At 44.0% G+C, this 20,896-nt stretch overlaps 1 protein-coding gene across 2 annotated transcripts in view; it reads left to right on the forward strand.

Annotated features, from left to right (window-relative positions):
• Positions 1 to 20,896, forward strand: part of MERTK (MER proto-oncogene, tyrosine kinase) — an 85,094-nt gene that overhangs the window by 25,562 nt on the left and 38,636 nt on the right. For both annotated transcript variants that reach the window (XM_048482229.1, XM_048482235.1), the window contains exons 5-6: positions 2,313 to 2,399; positions 15,140 to 15,255. In XM_048482229.1, coding sequence (XP_048338186.1) covers positions 2,313 to 2,399; positions 15,140 to 15,255 — 203 coding nt within the window. The remainder of the gene's footprint in view (positions 1 to 2,312; positions 2,400 to 15,139; positions 15,256 to 20,896) is intronic.

Here is a 20,896-nt window from a genome sequence, read left to right on the forward strand (position 1 = left end):
CACTTCAGTAGTCTACACCAACCAGAAAACAGTAACTCTGTGCAGAGGGCTGGTCTATGCCTTGACTGCTGTGCAAGGAGGGAAAGTGAACACAGCACTTCCTCTGTTCATTCGCATTGTGCAGACAGTTTGCCCACTCACACAGGGGCAGTGCCAACCAGCTCATGGCCACTCTCCCTCCCCATACAGCTAGTCAACATGCGAATGGGTTGTTTGCACCCAGCTACTGTTACAATTACAGATCATATTCCATCAAATTTTGCTAATATGGAATGATTTGCACATGTCCCAAGTGACTGATGAGTACAAAGCAACAATTCTTGGAGGCTAACTCCTGTTGGAAGAGTTGTTTACATGAATTTAGACAACACTGAGGAAACCTGCTGCCCTTTTTTTTACTTTTGTTGTTGCTGCTTCTTTGGAAGTGAATTTTGCTGCCTGCACACAAACACTGCTCTTTCATCATCCACAGGTTGAGGATCTCTTAGGAAGGAAAGCAAAGGGCTTGATGTACTTGACAGGGGGAAAAATGGACAAGAGATCTTACGAATAGCAGAAAGACAAAGGCAAGTCTGCCGTGCCCAGAACTAGATTTTGAGAGTGAGCAGCAACTATCATATAAATGTAGAGAATTGCTCTGGCAGCTCAGATAAAAGGTCCATTAGATTCTCAGTGTTGACATCAGAGAAGATTCCTGAATGCTGCTGGTGCAATTTATTTAATTTTATCATAAACTTGGAAGCCAACAAGCTTTTCTATAGGCTGTTTGAAAACAAAAAGCAGATGGAGAAGCTGAAACTTAGTGTGTGGGGGCAGGGAGAAATGGAAAAGTACTAACGATAGGGGAAAATAAGCTTCCTAAGAAGGATGAGTAAAAGAAACCAGAAAGAAAGCTGCTGAGAAAGTAAAAAAGTGATGGAAGAGAAACGGTTGCCAACTTCCTCTAACCCAAAATCTCCAGGTATTCCCCAACTTGAATTGGGCAACTCTAGAAAATGTGGATGACAAAAGGGAAAATTTGTATGGGAAAAAAATGCAAGGGATAGAAATGCTAAAAGGATAACTGAAGGAGAAAGAAAGGGAGAAAGAACAAAATGTAAATGAAGGCAGAGGTGGAGCGAGGGAAAACTGCCGTAACCACTGGGCAGCGGGCGCACCCTGTAATGCCCTGCTGGGTGGGCGAAGCGTCCACCCCCGCCTTCCGAACACCCCTTGCTATGCCCCCCCAACGCACCTAGCCATGTGGCTCCCACCACTTCATTCCTCAGCCTGGGGCATCACACTGCTTAACAATAATCTCTAGTCCCCAAAGGGTGCTACGCCACTGAAGGAAGGAGTAAAAAAAACCCTGAAGGCGCAGAAGAAGAAAGAAATACAAGAGAACCATACAGAAGGGTATATTTATTTCCTTTATAGAGTCATCAGTAAATCTCTTTATAGAGTCACCAATAGATGTGACCAGAGGCGGAGCGAGTGGAAACTCTGCCTGGGGCGTCGCGCCCCAACCCGCCCCGTTGGCACTACGCCTCTGGATCTGACTGCTTCTCTTAACAAAAGCAACAACCAAAACTAATATTGGAATTTCCCCCAATTATAAATAAAAATGAGGGTTGATGGATGTAAAGTCAGAAATAGGAGAGACATCTTGGAGGCCTTGCAAACAGCAGCACACAGGAAGCAGGAAGAGAGATTCTTTAGCAACACACTTGCTGACAAGTTTTTACCCATTCCTGCCTTTCTGGGATAATTCTAGATTGTTGAATTGAAAGTGCAAGAGGGAACTTTGCAAGTGCACCTTAATCCATGGCACAGGGTGAAATGAGAGTGGTACCACTGTGACATGCCTGTGCTTAAGCGCTCAGAGACTTTAAAACCGCAGAATTGGCATGCTTCCTCTTGAATTATCGGCCTCCTACTTGCTGCTGGCTTGCTAAACTTTTCCATTCTATGGCTCCCCCCTCCCGCCAGCTTGGTCTGAGCTGCAGCATGAGGCACCAGCAGGTTTTAAATAGCTATGTCAAAAAGTTCAGTCACATTTGTGGCACAGGAAAAGTAGCTTTAAAAAGGATAACAAAAGAAGTCAGTTTTTTCCCATGAAGTGTCTCCCTTTGTGGTCAGAGAAGTTCTGTACTTGAAGACATGTTTATCCAAACTATAAAACAACACTGGGAGTTGGTTTCTTTTTGCGATCTATGTTTTGAAAAAAGAACTAAGAAGAGAAATGGGCTACTTGTTTCCCTTTTATCACAATCACATTTCCTGCTTCATTGTTTCATTTTCACTTTGCAATACTTATTTTAATCTGACTCCAGGTCTTAATGAAACTGCTATTTTCCACTGCGAAGCTCATAATGAGAAGGGACTGGCTACTTCAACGGAAGGAAGAGTCAACATAAAAGGTCAGTAATAGTCTCAAGCAGTCTAGCTTGTTCGAGCTCATTGCTCTTAATGTAATGGGTTTGTATACACAAGAGTACCCACCTGATTGCTAGCATTTTACAGACAAAAAATAGGGACACGCTTGGAATAAACGAGTTCTCATATCAGGGCCCGTTGCTCAGCAGCTCTCCACAACACATTGTTGCATATTGGTGAAGACTGTATTCTGCCTTCTATAGGTAGCATTCATTTATTTTGTGGCTGTGATTTAAAAAGCCAAGAGTGTGTTTGTTCTTTTGGTTAAACATATAACTAGAACAACATTGCCCTAAAACAGTTGAATAACACTGCAACATTTACCTCAGAACTGGCTGTGAAATGGTAGGCTGTGCACTGCGTCCATTCCTATGCCTTGAGAATTAACTTCTAGAGCATAAAAAAAATGAATATATTGGCAACCCATCCTGAAAGTAGTGGTAAAGGGCAGGTAATAAGTGTAAATGAAAATGGAAACTTAAAATAACAAAATTTGATCAGGTATTCCCTAAAAGAAAAAAAATGCACAAATGATTGACCCGGAACGAATACCAGAAATATATAGGTATATTTGTGGTATATGGGGTCAGCATAGGGAGTTATGACATGGCTTGTGGTAGGTTGCATCACTGGAAGTACAACTTCAGCTTAAAAATAACTGGGAGAGAAAGAAATGGGCAAAAAGGGGAGGTAAGAAAGATGGAGTGAATTGAGTGGGCCTCAAGCACAGTGTTAAGGATCTAGCCTTTGCTTCCTATCATATTGTCTGCATATTACATTTCACAACAATGGTAACAAGAAATGGGGAGAGTTTCAGGAATATCTCAGTTGGCTTTCAGTGGAAGAGCTAGTTTCGAGACCGGCAGCACTTTAGAGAGCAGCAAGATTGTCAAGGTACAAACTTTCAAAAGACAGAACTCTCATTGCCGGGTATCTGATAAAGAGAGCTTTGACTCATGAGCTTATACCTTCCAAATTTTGTTGGTCTTAAATGATGATGGACTCAAATCTAGAAGTGGAGTCAGCAAAGGAGGGCGGGGGAGGGATCCAATAAGATTTCATGGATGTGGTGTTTTACCATGTAAATTCTCTTGGTGTTTTATGTTAGTGTTTGAATGGGTAGTTTAAAATGTATGTTGCAGTGATCTAAAATGTTGGACTGTAGGGAAAGAAAGATTGGATGGGTGAGTGAAATGTGTTATGACTAGATGGCACCTATACTGGAGGGGCGGGGTTGCCTGACAGTCCAATCCAGATTGGGGGTTGGGAGGGGGCAAACAAGCATAGGGAGCAGAAGAGAATCTGTAAAGGATTCAATGGTGTTGATGGTGAAGTAACCTTGAGTGCATTCCACAGCCCGGGCGATGGGCCAGATGCATCGGCGAAGACTTTATCTTTGGCGCCGGATGATGTTTTTCCTCTGATGTCTCCCCATGGGAAGCAGCTAGGAATGTGATGGTGCTCTGGTATTATAACCTGAAAGCTTCTGGCCGGAAGTGTCATTCCTGCCACCGCGCGGTGTGCAGACTTTCTAAGATGTCTTAAATAAAATGGACTTTTACCGCTACCAAAGCCTTTTATTTCCTTAAGCGCCTATGGAATTCTTTTACATTGTGGCAAAATTCCTTTAATTCATCTATATTCCTGTGCAGTGGACCTCGGTCTTGGCGCATGGAGAGGTTGAATTTTACTGGCGGAGATGCTGCGCATTCCCTGGGGGCAAAGAGGGTCTCGACCTTTCCCCTTCTGTGGATCTCGAAGGAACTCCAGCAGGGAGAATCCGGAGCCTCGTAATGCGGCTCTTTCCGTCCCCTCGTGATCAGCAAGCATCGAAGTCTTCCCTTTTAATCCACGCTGGAACGCAGGGACGTGGATTACATCGACCATAGGAGACTTCCGGTGAGTCGCTTAGGGGCTGCCAGTTCATGGATCGGTTTCTGTGGATCGGATTTCCTACCCGTTCTACCGTGTCGGTCAAGCAAACCTCAGAGGCAAACTCCTGTCATGGAGGAGGACGGGCTTGACCACCTTTCATCGCGGGCAACCCAGAGGAATCCATTGAACGATTCCTGGACTCAGATTTTTTGGTGATGTTCCCCAAAGAACCACCGCGTGGCATTGCAGCACTGGGGCCCGGCCCAAAGCGACACCGGGACTCAACCTGGAATTGGGAGAGGGTATCCGGTGACCGGGCTTCCCAATCGGACCCCTTATCCCGCCAACCGGGCGACCGCACCTGAGGTGTCGCCTCGGGAGCCACCCGGTGGCTACCTGGCGGCTACAGTGTCTCCGAGGGCTGGCCTTTCCTGATGACGGCGAAGCGTCTGGAAGAAAAGCCTGCATTCCTGTGCAACGGACCGGGTTTCCTCTCCTGCCAGCAGAAGACTGGGATGAGGGAAGTAGGGCTACTTTGTGATGCCCAAGCCGCATGGAACTCATGAACGCCAGCTATGGGAGTGAGGAACGGGTACAGTTGCAGCAAAGGCGTATTTTTTAACCACCCTGCAGAGGGACCGGAACAGTGCAACGCAAAAGAAGTCTGCAGCCCCGAAGTTGGACTGCGCCAAAGATCGCCATTTCCAACGGCGGCAATATGCCCAGAATCTGTCAGTCCATGATAAAGTCCTGGAACAGTCCAGACTGGATTTACAACGGCAACGCGAAAAAATACGGGACATCGGCTCAGTCCTAGATGGGGCGGCAGCCGACTGGTTCGTGGACTTTGTTTTACAGATTTGCAGGATGAGGACTCTCGCATTGCCCGCCTGCGATTCCTCCAAGCTTTGAGAGTACCGCCAAGATCCAGGCGAGAATGAAGCTTCTATCCGGCATACTATCAAAACCATCCAGCAAGGCAACCGCATACGCTTGCAGAAGAATTTGTCCGTAGAATTTACCGTATGGGCGCTGCTAAGCTCGAAGGCTTCCTCCTGAGTGGCCTGAACATGGCATGAAATGCTAATACTTCCTCGGAGTGCTGTGGATATGCAAGCTACGTTGAAGCGGTAAGCTTTTAATTCGGGTTCCCTCTCGCATCATTGCAGATTGGATCCAGTTGGGAATTCTCAAAAGTGGCGCCTCGCATTTGGAATACGGCTTCCACAAGGGGAGGCTTCACGCTACCGAAAACCACTCACTGTGTCCACCTGTCGAAGCCTTCCAGCCGCTCCTACCGGAAACCACCTCTGAACGCATTCGCCGCCGAATTTAAGTTGTGTCTTCCTACCTGCGGGAGGGCCAGCGCTCATCCCTAGCAACCCAGCGCTGTCCCAAGAAGCAAAACCAACCGGCCTCCAGCTCACAGATTCGCTTTTCCGTCTGCCAAACTAACACCACGCAGGAAGTCAGGGTCAGCTTCCCCACTGGCTCGCTCTAAAGCGGTGACCGGCTGCCACCCAGAGGAGGGGAAGCAGCTGTCTGTCTTTTCTTCAGTTCCCCATGGACATATACCCGACTCCTGACGCGGTGGTGAAGGCAAGCTCCCATTTACTGTTCAAGCATTTCTGGCCAACCCCGCTTAAACAATGAGATTATAGCCCCGAAGCCCTGTGGACTTCCGGCTGCTCCCCACTGCTTAATAAAACGTTTGCCCCAGGTGGCAGAGGAGCTAGGTCTGGACCCGAATTCCCTGGCTAAGCTTCCATACTCATTCAATCTAAATGGACGGGCAGCCCCTTCGAAACTTGAAGCGACCGGCCCAAAACATTACACAGCCCGGTTCTCTCCGCGCCGGTAGCCGATTCATTGGGAGAAAATTAGATTTCATTTTACGCCAGCGGCCAAACACTCCATAGTTTTGGGCATGCCACCCACAGAGACACTGGACTGTAAAATTGTCAATATGCAACCAGGTGCGCTAGCTGTCTCCAAGGGTAGAATTCCTACCGCATGAGTCCCTAATGAGGAGAAGGAACTTCGTATTTCTTGGACAAGAACCTTTGCTCAGCGGTTTCATAATGGGCGGGCTACCAAACACACACCTATGCCAATTGCTCCCGCTTTTGTTTGTCAAAGAAAGATGGGTTCCTACGGCTTTGCAACAGATTATCCCGTAGGTCTCAATGCGGTCTCCCCTGGTCCAATAAATATCCTTTGCCTTTGATCAAGGACCTTTTAGATGCACTTTCGGCAAAGTGCCGACGATTTTTACTAAATTAGACTTGAGAGAAGCATTACTATAGAGTCAAATTCCGTTGAAGGATATGAACACCTGACTGCGCTTTAATACAAAAGTTTGGACAGTTTGAATATTCTAATAATGCCATTCGGGTTAAATGGCAGGGCCCCCCGGAGTCTTCATGGCCCTTTATCCAACGAAGTTCTCCCATGATTTACTGTACAAGGGAGTTGTTGTATATTTAGATGACGCTTTAATTTACTTTCGCTAAAACTATAGAAGAGCATGAAGATATTGGTCGAGAGGTATTGGAAAGCGCTTTGCTTGACAACTCTCTCTTTGCCAAACTCTCCAAATGCTGTTTTCATCAGACCTCCATTGACTATTTTGGCTTACCGGATTCTCGCCCGAGGGCTTAAAATGGATCCTGCTAAAATTGACCCTTGCAGTCCTCCAATGGCCTGCCGCCCCACCCAACCGCAAAGAACTCCAGTCGCTTTCTTGGTTTTGCAGGTTAATTTCTATCATGGATTTTATACCCCAATTTGCTGAACTGACTCTCCTCTCACAGACCTCTTACGACTGATTGCGGTAAAGATTCACCTTTTAATCCGGCCAAGCCCGGGCCCCCACTTGTCTGGTCTTGAGGAATGTCAAACAGCCTTTCAACTGTTAAAATCTCACGTGCTACTCACCTAACCTATCCTAAAGCACCCCCAACCCAGATTCCCCCGCTTAGTGGTTCCACGTGGGCCTCGGACAAAGCGACTTTCGGAAGGGCAGCCCCATTTGCAGAAAATAAAGATGGTAGACTGGTTCCGTGGTAGCTTATTTGTCCTAAAAAAAAATTCCTTTCTGGTGCGAACTCAACTGGACTGTAGGAGACAAAGGGAGGCTATAATTCTGGCGCCATCAAAGCAGTAGCACTCTCCACCTTGCATTTTTTCGCCCATGGCTGGAGGGGCTAAGCCAAGCACCCCTTTTTCAAGTTTGAATTCGATCAGCAAAAACCTGGCAGCTCTTTCCAACTTCCTCAAGATAAATCCCCAAAACAACTTCGCTGGGCCGATTTTTTCTTTTCAGTTTCTCTTTACAGTCCATATTTTTTCCTGGGAAAAAACCAACAAACCTTGGTTGACGCCAGCTCAAATGGCCTCTCGCCACCGAGGGAGGGGTGGGGTGAGCTGTCTTGGCGCCATTCCTTGCGATGACATCTAATGACTGTTCTTCCAGCTCAGCCGGGTTGGCTGTCCACCGGATCTCAAAGATCGCCCGGGGCCCCTCCACCCCCCGTTCGCAATCCTACGTCTCCGGGCTCTCCTTCCCAGCGGGGAATCTGGATGGAGGCGGGGCTGCATGAGTTTCCCAGCTAATTGAAGGGGACTCCCAACTGGCGCTTTGGAGAATGGAGCTTCATGGAGGGGGGAATGTTGGTATCGCGTGCCTCCTCCCCTCATAAGCAAAGTTCTTGAAGCTTGCTGACGATGCCCGGCTCTGGTCGGCTGGACATTTTTTGGCTTTTTTGAAAAACTCTGCACTTAGTCTCCCGCCCGGCAGTTCTGGTGGCGCCAGCGCAATGTAAAGCAGCATTACTGAGGCTTACATTTAAAGGCTGCCTCGGTTTGTGCAGAAGCCAAAACCATCCCGGAAAGCCCATGGACTGTTGAAACTCTCCTCTCCCGGTAGCTTCCTCAGCCTCTTAGGGGAAGCTTCATCTCCATGGATTTCATATTACAGATTTGCCCGAAAAGTCATGGGCAACCACGGTTTGCCTATGCGGTGGTAGACTTATTCTCTAAGCAAGCCCATTTTATTTACCATGTTAGCTTCCATCCCTCCCGGCTCCTAAGCTGGGCACGGGCTGTTTTATTCAACATGTTTACCGCTCCATTCCGCCCCCCCGTTCAAGGTGGTCTCCGACCGCCGCCCCCCAATTCATCCTCAAAGTTCTGGAAAGCTGCGTTTTGGGGTTGGTTGGGAGTCGCCCGACGTCAGTCACGCCTCTCACCTACACGCGTTCAAAGTGAGGACGGCGTAGACGGAGAGAACTTAACAAGAACCCTAGAGCAGTATTTCACGTACTCTACACTACCACTCAAGACAATTGGTGCGCTGTTTCTATTCCGTTGGCGGAGTACTTTACAAACAATGCGGTAAGCTCATAGTAAGCACAAAAGAAAACCCCTTTGAAATTGTGTTCGGTCGCCTCCTTCCCGCCAAGCAAGCCACAACTACCAAGCAGCAGCTTTGGACCCCTCTAGAATTTCAACAATGGATTTCATCCCTGAAGCCGGTGGGATGGAAGTCGGTCCAGACACCGCATTTCATAGCAAGCAAAGGACTCCCAAAACTGCAAGCGGATAAACACCGGGCTCAGATTTCCCTCTCGCGTAGGGCTCCCCTTGGGTGTATTTATCTACAAAAAAATCTCGCAGACGCGTGCATAGCACCTTCCAAACTCGGGTAAGAGATTTGTCAGGGACCTTTTCAGCAGATTACTAAAGTGATTAATGATGTCACTCGCCCGCTTTTAGATTTTGCTCTAACTCTCTTAGTAACTTATCCATCCTGTTCTCTGCTTTCCGAAAAACGCTCCAAGCAGGCTCCCCGCCTGACATGCCTGGGCACGACGACCTACCGGAGGAGGCCTCTCATCAGCTATTGGATGGGCTACAAGCACCTCACTTAAATTGGACGCTTATCCCTGGACTCTGCATTAATCGCGAACCGCTATGCAATATTTAGTTTCTTGGGTGGGATATTCCCTCTGGGTATAATCACTGGGTTTGGTTCGAAAGTGCCTGACAGGCCCTTAAATTCTTATTGTTGCTTTTCCACCGGCATGCTTTCTCCAAGACAAACCTGGGGAAGGGTTTTCTTTAGGGGAGGGCAGAGTGTAAAGGATCCAATGGTGCTGGACAAGAAGTAACCTTGAGTGCATTCCACAGTTCGGGCGATGGTACTGATGCACTAGGCGAAGATTTTATCTTTCGCTGGAGATGGACAGCCTCTGCCCCATAGGAAGCAGGAAGGGGAGAAAAATGTACTATAACCTGTGCTCTGGCGCTGGAAGTGTCATTCCCATATCATGGTACTCTGAGCTTCTAAGATGTCTTACAAAACGACTTTACTAACAAAGTTTTATTTCAAGGCTCATGGAATTCCTTACAGAATCACGCCAATGTATTTGCCCCCTCTGCTATTACAAGGGGCACCCCTGCCGGCGGAGGGGGCAAATGTGCTGGTGGCCAACCGCCTCTCAATCCTGAAGTGGCAAAACCTGAGCAGCACAGGCATCCACTCAAATTCCAGTGTGGGGGTTGGGCCGGGGCATTCTTGGGGGTGGAGCCAACGTCAGTCAGTTTTCACTGGCATTCCAGCCCCTAGACCTGCAGGCTTACATTGTAAGATGTAAGTGTGGCATAAGCCTGTGTAGCCTATGGGGCAATTTGGGCTGTGGAAGGGTTTTTTGTGGCCACAGCGCTCCCCCTCAACTGGGTTGCACTGTGAGTTGTTCAGAGAGAGGCTTTGTGTGAAAGTTAGTGCGGAGCCGCGTGTATGTGGAAGAAGGAGCTTGAGTGAGGTGCTGTAGAGAGCTATGAGAGAAATCTGTCTTCTGAGTGGAAGTTCTCTTTCTCGTTTTCTGTTTGTTGTGCTGTTATGTGCTCTTTTGTAATCTTGTTCCTTGGCGGATTTTTAATGTTACACATCATAGGAAAGCTTGGGAAGACATTGCAAGCATCTGCAGTATGAAATTCTGTAATTTGGTTAAACAGATTTTGCAGAATCTCCTTTCTTGCCCTTCAGCTCTTTGAATTTCTTTTTAATCAATACAGAACTGATTTGAAAATAGACTCCAAATGCTTCAAAAGAAGAAAAGGAATGGATAGTTAGATTTCAGGGAGAAATTGGATAAAATCAGAATTAATATATTTTTTCTTAACAATGCCAATCCTAACTGAATTTCTCTTTTGTTTTCTATTTCACATCTGGGTCTCAGATAGGGATAAAACACACACACACACACACACACACACACACACACACACACACACACACACACCATAATTTCCTTGTAGCTGAAGCAATTAAAAAGTTTTACATTTTGTATTGAATATAACACATAGCTTGCATGCAGATATCACTTTAAACTCTCATTATGTCATTGTGTATACAAACTCATCTTATTTTCATGCTTCTACATGCACCTTCCTCCTCTCTTTTTCCTCGTCATGAAGAATCTCTATTAGAATTCCAGTTAATTATTAAATTTGTATGCAGGCATGCAGGTTAGCTGGTACATTTACTGAAAATTAACATGTTGAGAGACCAGTCTGTAAGTATTATTCCAGTAATTTACTTCAGCATTTACAATGTTTTGGCTGAAAAAGCATTTATTTTTCCCATTGCTGCAGCCAGCAAGTTCACTTTTTTTTCTTTTACACTTATCACATTTATTAAAACCTCATAAGATCACTTCCTGAATCTATAAACTCTGGTATCATGAAATGCCATCAAGTCACAGCTGACATACGGTGACCCTATTTTCAAGGCAAAAAAATTCAGAAGTGGTTTGTTATTGTCTGCTTCCGTCTGGGCTGAGAAAGTTCTTAGAGAACTGTGACTTACCCAAGGCCACCCAGAAGACTTCATGTGGAGGAGTTGGGAATCAAACCCAGTTCTCCAGATCAGCCCTCCACTTTCAACCACTACACTCTGCTGCTTGTGTTATCATAGGTTACTTTAATAATTTTACCCTCATATGTGCTAGTTTTTCAGAAGAACTACCCTAACCATATTAAGTCAGTATCAAGATACATGTGATAGCTGTTTACTTTATAGATCCTTTTCAATTTACCATGTATATGCAAGCAAGTGTATAAGTCGACCCGCATATAAGTCGAGGCACCTAATTTTACCACAAAAAACTGGGAAAACTTATTGACTCGCATATAGAGCTTCCAGGGTGGGAAATGCAGCATCAATTGAGGTGCATCAGTAGGTTAAACAAGTTTTTGAATATTCATTTCAAAGAAAAAAACAGTAAACTGGGCTCTGTGGGTGAAAAGAGGGTCAACAAAGAACAATATGGGTATCAACAATAACTTTAAAAAGGCCAAAAGCCTTAGGCTCAACCAGCAACCAAGCTTAAAACACAAGAGTTAAAAACTCTTCAAAAACTGGATTCCCTCATCATCAATCTGTATAGTCCAAATGTAACCCAACTTAGATTTTAAAGATGGGATGTAATCCAAATGAAAATCTACCTATTAGCTTCTATTGCTTGTAAACAATGGGGATGGGGCACTTTGGGGTCCATAACTTTGGGATCCCCTGACCCAAACTTCCACCAACCTGGTTGGTATCATAAAGTGACTCTTCCTGATGAGACTCAGCCAGGCTCTGGGTGAGTTTGGTTCAGAGGGAATCCCAAAGTTTGGTGGACTCCTCAAAAAAGGTAGCCCTCATCTACTAATAGCTCCTACTGTTCAGAATGGGGAATAAAGCACCTCACTTTGTGTGGGTCCATAGCTTTGGGACCCCTGAGACCAAACCTACTAAACGTGGCTGGTATCATCAGGAGTGTCTTCTGAGGGTACTCTGAAATTTTGGTGCCTCTAGCATAAAAACTGCACCCCCTGCTGGCCGGCAAAGTAAAAACACACAAAAAAATTTAATGACCCGCATATAAGTCGAGGGGAGCTTTTTCAACATTAAAAATGTGCTGAAAAATTCGACTTATACATGAGTATATACGGTATATTATTTTTGTACAAGCCCACAAAGTCACCAGTCTGTCAAACCCCCACCAGCATCACAAGTGTGATAAATGTCACTTGTGGGGGAAACTATAGAGTTTCTTGCAATTTCTAGAGCTGCTGCTGTCACTTTTGGGTTTTACCTAGAAGTGATGTCATCACATTAACGATGCCTACCCATCTACCATGTCCTTGTCCCAAATGTTCCTGCTAGTTGCCTATTTTGGTATCTAAACAAAAAATACCCATATGTTTGGATCCTGCAGAGGAGAGAGGGGGAAATATCTCTATTAACCAAAACTGATCTACATGATCCAGTCTACCAGCTGTGCATTTCTTGGTCTCATACCATATACTACATAAGCAGTAAATAACTTTGTAATTCTTGAAACAGTCCACCCTAATGGTTTTTCCATTTCAGTGTTTTTCTCACAGTGATGCAGTAATGCCATGTAGAAAGCTATAAAAATATCTTGTTGAACTTATCAAAATTAAACTGGTTGAAGTCTTTGTGCCAAGCTAGTAAAAAGACCATTTTATTTCAGAGTGCACAAAGGGTGACCATTTTTGGCTTGCATTGCCCTTTTAATCAGTTTTTTTCTTTGAGTTTCTAGGCTATGTCTTCCCAAAAGTTAACAGGAATTTAAAAACAATACTGTATTAGGTCATGTTCAGTGCAATCAAACTGTTACAACACAGGACTGTTGATGGTTGGGTGAACTCCCAGAATGTACTTTCAGATCCTTGCCATAGCATAGAACCTTCACATACTCACTTTTTCATATGCTACCTATTATATTGCTACAGGTTTGGATCCTGTGTATCTATTGCTTTATTTGTCATAAACATTTTTCTTTCTATCCACAAACGTATGGAAAAAGCCCAAGTCCCAAGAGGGAAAACATTCTCATTAAGTTCTGCTACCTCAGCATACTAGATAGCTCAGCCATGTGCTACTCCAGTCATTCTGCTGTGAGTTGAGTCGATGTTCCCCCTAATTCATTTGTATTCCCTGCAGCCAGACAGAAGCTGCTCTGAACTTAACAGCCCAAATGCCACATTGCCCAATTCAGATTGGAACCATAGCACAGGGGAAGGTGAGAGGTAGCTTTAGCCTCTTTTACACTGTGTCTCATGTTGTCTGGTCCTATCCTCCCCTCTGTCACTCCTGTGGTCTCTGTCCTCTTTCTCTTTATTAAATAAATCCCCTCTTTTACTGAGTGATTCCTGCCTTCTGGCCATCAGAGTGAACCTGTCTGTCTTCTTTCCTCCCCGCATCCCTGTGTTCTTCCTTTTCCAATCTATCTCATCTCTGGGCCAGTGGATGTCATAAGCTGCCTTGAGCAATTGTGGAAAGATGTGATGTAAGTGTTTTACACAAGTAGGAAAGCAGTGTTGTGATTAGAGGCTATATGTAAATGCGGAGCCTTTCTGTCTCATCCAGCAGGTGCCCTCTGTAAATGCAGCGTTTGCATAGGAGAATCTACTTGCATAAAATCCAATGTGTAGGTCTCAAATGTATGGTTGTTTTGCAGAATGTATTGAGGGCATGGATCACATGATTTGGGCCAGAGTTGCCAAAAGGGGAGACAGAATTCTGTGGGGCTTGGTGATCCTGGGGAGTCTGGGCAACTCATTCCTGGTGATGTAAATTCTGCAGCCCTCTTCTTGAAGGAATGGGAAGGTAGAAGTGTGAATCTGAGCCAGGTATTATCTCAATATAACTTGTTACCAAACAGAACAGGCCTACTCTGAAGATAAAGTGGGAGCACTGTGGTCTGTATACTGTGCTGAAACTTGGGATGCCAGCTTTAGTGATGGGGTAGTTGGGGATGAAATGCTGTTGTGCAATGTGTGATATTATATATCTCCACCCAAACCTCCAATATGATGATCTGTCCCTGAAAACTTCATGGTACCATGGAGTTTTCAGGGATAGCTAGAGTGACATGCTTATATCATATCCAGGTTTTGGGTAAGATGGAATGTTGCATTTTGCACATTGTCATTTCCACCCCCAGATTTCACTCCTGTTGGTCCAGGGAGCAAGGGTGGGAGGGTAGATCCACATCAGGTGGGGAGATCAGGTGGCTGGCTGGGAAAAATAAACTGGTCCTGCTCCCAATTGGTGTTTGTACTGTAGCAGGCTCTAGCAGGCTCACCCTGGGATTTTTAAAAAGAACTTCCAATTTGACAGTTTTTGAATACCCTGGGATGAGGGAAATATCACGATGCAAAACCGCTTTAGGACCAGGAACTGTGCAGAATTGCTGTACGGAACGGGGCATTTCTCTTGCTCAACCTAGGATATTTTGACTGTGCGGAATTGGCCAGAATTAGAGTAAGTGATGTTTTTCTGACTTCCACTAGCTGCATCCCATGTTTCTTCTCTGTCTCCATATCATCTCCTCCCATGTGGCTACTTACCTGCCTGTAGCCCTAGGATATTTTGACCGTGCGGAAACGGCCAGAGTTAGAGTAAGGCTGTAATACTGGGGTGGCGAATTCTGGCCATCCAGAAGTTCACGGACTATGATTCCCATCACCCCCTGTCAGCATACACCCTTACTATGCTGTATGAAGAAGTTCGTTGGACACAAATTTATCAGACAAAATTGCAGTGATGTTTGTCTGACTTCCGCTAGCTGCATCCCATGGTTCTTCTCCCTCTCCATATCCTCTCCTCCCATGTGGCTACTTATCTGCCTGTAGCCCTATCTTTTCCTACCACATTCAAGACATTTCAGTGGGTTTGTGTTGTGACCAAATTGTCCTTCAGTTGCGTCTATTTTGCGTTGTATACTGTGTACAAGCATAACTGTTGAAGATGTTGCTGTTTCTAATGCAGGAATCCCATCCCCACTAGTGGATGTCCAGATTCAAAATAGAACCTCTCACACAGTAGTTGTATCCTGGGTCCCAGGGTTTGATGGTTATTCTCCTTTGAGCAGCTGCAGAGTTCAGGTAAGTCTTTGTAACTGCATTCCATAATACTTGATGTTACCCAAAGTGGTAAGAGTCTGTCCCTTTTAGAGTAGGGAATTAGTGAAAGCAGACTCTTGGCTTAGCAAAAGTTCAGGCAAGCTCAGAATCTTTGTGGCCTATGTATATAGAAGTCAACTTTTGCAAGAAATCCGCAGGAGTGTGAAATAAGTATAACACATTTATTAAAGGGAAAATAGTAAATGTACAAGCACGCAATAATCAGAGCAGTAGAACACACACACACAGTCCTTGGATATAAGCAGTGTTGAGGGGAAAGATTTGGAACAGATGGAGGGAACTGGGGAATATGGGTTATAGTCACCTGATCTTGGAGCAGAACAGTCTGATTAACAGAGCTGAGCAACCCGTGTTAGCTCTGGTAGAAGAACAATGTGTTGGGGACAATATCAACAGACAAAGAGGTGTCCAAAAATATTGAACACAAACTACTGGGAGAAGGGGCTTTTTATAGCAAAAAAGAGACCCTCGCGGTTATGCAGAGTGACCCTTAATCTCCCAGAACAAAGGGGAACTTTGCCTTTCAACTTGGGTTTCCGGTTCCGGTGATGAGCGTAAGCCCGTATGCTCTTTTACTCCTACATGCTTTTATCTTTTAATGTGTAAAAATATTTCTTACTGGATTTGGCTTTCAACCCCTTTGGAGTTTCAGTTCGGTGATGGCCAGTAAGCCAGTATACTCTTACTCCTACATGCTTTTATCTTTTAATGTGTAAAAATATTTCTTACTTCGGATTTTAAGCCTTTCAACTTGAGTGGTGATAACCCAAGTTGATGGGTAAAGTACTCAAAGTTAATGTTTACCACTTAGCGTTAACGGGCTAGGACAGAAAGTGGCTTAATCATGGCTATAAAGCACTAAGAATGTAAATAAGGTGGTTATTAGAGAGAAATTAGTCAGAAGGAAGAGTTGTGAGTTACTGCAAAGTTCTCCTTTGTTGCAGTAGTGCGGGTGGTCCAGGGCTGGAGATGGGAATGCTTTCCAAGATAGAGGCATTGTTTTCTCTTAATCTCTTTAGGAAAAGTGTTTTACATAGTGGATATGGGTGAGTGCAAGTCCTGACAAGAATCTTTCTGTTCTTGTAGGTACACTAGCCAATGCAGAGAATGGGCTCCCCATTTTGCCAAGGCACTGCTAGGTAACCGAAGGGTTGGCAGGTTAGGTAGAGGTACTGTTGTATTAAAAACAGAGCCCCCACCCACCATGGGTCACTGATATCTCATATGTTACCTGATGCATTTTTGCAATGAAAACATGCTGATCCTCAATCTATGTGTATTGGTGAAAGTTTCAGGCTTCTCTGTGGGAATTTAAATAGGAAACTTGTATGTCTGAGGGCTACATTTTCTTTAAGGCTTAAAAAGAGAGCATTGATTAAAATTGGGTATGTTAATTAAAATCCATTACAATTAATTGATTAAAGTTTTTTTTAATCAGATGGTTTCCCTAATGGCTATAGTTTCAGATGGGTAGTCATGTTGGTCTGGTGTAGAAGAGTTAGATTCAAGCCCAGTAGCACCTGAGATACCAATAGGATTTTCAAGGTGTAAGCTTTCAAGAGTCAGAGCTCTGTTCATCATATAACTATTGTGTTATGTGGAAAGAAAATAAAAGCCAACTCTATTCCTTTTCCACATGGGTTTCTGCCTGAATTCGTTATCCAGATAAAAAAGGGCAGGTTACAAAGTGTATTTTGCCCAACAGCAAAAGTGAAGGAATAATTAGCTTCCTTGTGGTTAGGAGCTGGCAGTTTTGATTCCCTCTCAGAAAGAGCCCCGGGTGTCATATCTAGACGGAAGTACTTTAAATAAAACAAGGCAGGTTGACTCATTCTTGCCAAAGGGCCAAAGTTGCAAGAATTAAGTCTGTCTGTCAAATAAGCAATCCTATGGAGAACTCTTCAGGCCTCTTTGTGGAAAAGGGTCTGGCAACAGCTATTGATCTCCTGAGAGGTAAAGTGGCAATGCTCCCACTCATCATAATAATGGCAACATTACCAGCAATCCCAGTGCATTACCAGCAATCCCAGTGCATTAAAAGCCACCTGCTTCCTATTGAACAAGCCCATAGGTCAGCTCAAATTGTGCTTTTTTCCAGATTTGATGGGGTACACATGCTACTTGGTTTTGAGTCTAAGAATAGACCTTCCATAATGAATAAAAAACTATTTTAACTAAATATGGAATTTTTGTACAAAGGGTATTTGTGGAGCAATCTATTAAATTTCTACTACCATTTTCAAAAGTCTCAAAGAGACAGATAACCAAAAAAAAAGGCAATCCCACCCATGAGCTTGGCACCTGGCTGCAGTGGCACACCTGCATCCAGCCACTGCTCCTAAAGAGGCTTCCTGGTGGCATAGAGAGGTGCACAAAGTGCAACAGCCTCCCCACTGCCAAGAAACCTCTATGGGCCACAGTGAACTTATGCCAACCAAAAGGCTAACTTAAGTCCAGACTCCGGACTGCTGGTGCAATGCCAGCAAAGACTGAAAGGAAGTCTACAAATGTCAGCTCCTTCCCCAGCCCACCCCTGCTACACTGGCAACGCACTGGGATGCTGGCTCCATATTCCAGCACCAGGAGGGCACACCGACAGGCTCGCCACTCCACCAGAATAAGTGCCCTGTGGAGGGCAAATGCATTGGTGTGGCTGGCACGCTGCTGCCAGAAGCGGATTAATCCCCTTCGCTTTGGATGAGGCCCTACGACTTTCAAACATTGAATTCCACATCAACATCCCCCTTTCCAGATCAGCAACTAAATTTTCATGTGAAGATTTATTTATTTATTTATTATTTAAATTTACTATCCCGCCCACTCGCCAATGACCTCCTTTACTAAGCTACCTCATGCAGAACAATTGGCAGTTACAGAAAGGTTAGGAAAGAACCCCAAAATTATTTAACTACAGTACTGAAATCCCAAAAATGTGACTATAACACAGAGAAGCTGATGAAAAACAGTCTATCTTTAAGGCCCACCAAAGAACAGGACATTGGTCCTCAGAAAACAGCAAACTCGAAAGTAAATCAAGTGACAAAAACTCCCTTTAGAACCTAATGTAGTAATATCAAATATTTCTACTAACTCTTGTGTCTTTCTTGATTAGGAAAAAAGAACTAGAAAAGCTCTCTGAAAGTCAACAATTGTGACATTTATTATAAGAAAAGACAAGACAGGCTCTATTAAGATTATGTCACTTAATGTTAATGAACTTTAAGAACCCTGTAAACGCTACAGATTCTTCCACAAACTTGCTAAAGAGAAAGCAGAAGTTATCTTTTTACAAGAAACACATATGCTAGATAACTATTCTCATCTCATTGAGAAATCAACTTTAGACAAATTATATGTTGCCTGTTCAAAACAAAAAATCAAAAGATGTAGCTATGTTCAAAATTCAACTTTTAAGATTAGTCTAAATCTATGTGATAAATATGGTAGATTCATCTTAATTAAGGAAGAATTTCTTGGGAAATTCTTGGGATAAAAATCATCCTTAGAGATGTGTGTGTGTGTGTGTATACACACATACATACATATATATGTACATATATATATATGTATGTGTGTGTGTATACACACACACACAAACACACACATATATATATATATACACATATATATATACATATATACACACACACAGTAAACAAAAGCAGTAAACAAAACACGAGATCCGGATGGAATTACTCCAGAGTTCTATAAAAATTCATATATTTAATAAGAGAGCCCTTATTATTAGCCACAAACAAGATGTTTAGAAAGGGGTGTTTCCTAACATCTTGGACAGAAGGCAAGATTATACTTATTTTAAAACCAGCAAAAGATCCTACTCTTAGAAACTCTTAGAAACTCAGACGCGTAGCGGCAGTGGGGACATTCGGGGCGGCTTGTCCCTGGCACTGCCATTGCCAGCACGTACCTTAGATGACCAGAAATGGAAATTCAAATTTACGCAAGGTACCAATTTTTACCATAAGCCTTTTGTAAGTGAAAATATATTGAAAATGGTATATAAGTGGCATCTCTCAAGTATTTTCTCCCATAGGGAAACTTAATATGCCAGTCAGGGGTCCCAACTTGGTGCCAGTGGACCAACACCTTTTCTAATGTCCTTCTAGTATTTTTAGGAAGTGGGTGGGGCCAAGTAAGGCTTGTGCCTAGCAAGGCTTCTTATTAGCTATTGGACATTTGGTTGGCTGAGCTCTGGCTTTTAATGTTGCTTTAGCAGCAGCTGCCACCGCTGTACAAGGATCTAGACCGTGTAACTGAAGTTAAGCTGTGGCAATCATTTTGTGGCTGACACCACATCCTTCAGCAGCCATTTTGCTTCTGTCAGAATTCCAGATGTGCATGTAGGCTTAAAAAGGCTGGAGACTTCTGCTGTTTGTAAGTTTCCATAGTGGAGCAAATAGTGGCTCCCTACGGCTGTTTCAGGTCTGAAAAACAATATTGGGCGGTGTTGGGAGGGAGGAGGCTTAAGCCTCCTTTCCAAGTGCACTGTGTCCCTGAATCGAATCAATCTCCCACACGCCTGAGAACAAAGTTCTGACCACAGTACTCTGAGACCTGCCAACCAGACCCGAGCATGGCCCCAGGAAAAAGAGGCTACCTAGTTAGGCCCTGAGAACAGATATGCATTTCTTCATTTTTGGATACACATAAGTGAATGGTATCAATCACATTTGGATTACTATCCCCCTTCAGTATTTATTGTGGATCTGACATCTCCAGTGTTTCCAGAAATTATCTGCAATTGCCAACCTTTACTTGAGAATATCAGCAATAAACAAATTTCAAGCACACATTGGACCACGTGCAAATAAACATCTGGAAGAGGTGATTTTGTAAACAGAGGCTCAAACCACTTATTTCTTTTATGTTAATTAAAACACACTGTGTTTTTAAGGAAAAGAATGGAGTGGAAGGGGGGACTCCTTTTTCTTACTGCCAAGCTGGTTGTGCCTCTAATGTGAAAACTTGTCTACCAGTTTTCCCCAGTAGAGGCAAAAGCAGTTTAAGGGTCTCTTATTTTCAGAGAGAAAATGGCGAAGAGTTAGTGAGTTCCTATGTCCCCATACCATTTGCCTTGAAAAAACAGTCCCACTAGCTGAAAAGAATGTCTTTTCCATTTGACACTCACACTTTGGAAATCCAGCTTGGTATCTCCTTTTACAGCTCTTGCTGGCTGCTGCAAACTTATTTACAGCGGTGTTTTCCAGAATCTGTTGCCAGTTTATGTGGAGGGGTGGGATGGAGGTAGAAGAACTTTTACTATGTTGGTTTTTGCTTTTATTGTATGCAAATCATATTGAGTCATTGTTTTCTGCCATGCTTTACAATACATCAAAAGTATTTAAACAAGATGTTACTGTGTGCTGCCATGAATACCCTGTAGCTGAAAATATAAATGAAAAATCAGTTTTAAAGAAATAAGCAACTCTGATCTCCTGACCACCTTTCCTGGGAGCTTTCAATTTAGATCCCCTCCTCCATGAATTCTTTGTATTTTTTAAATTACATTGTTCTGCATTAGAGTGTTGTTTGACAAAGAGCTTATTGTATGCTGCATCCACCCATGCTCTGTAGTGAGAAA

Source organism: Sphaerodactylus townsendi, linkage group LG01 (assembly GCF_021028975.2).
Source record: "Sphaerodactylus townsendi isolate TG3544 linkage group LG01, MPM_Stown_v2.3, whole genome shotgun sequence".
Lineage (NCBI taxonomy): Eukaryota > Metazoa > Chordata > Lepidosauria > Squamata > Sphaerodactylidae > Sphaerodactylus > Sphaerodactylus townsendi.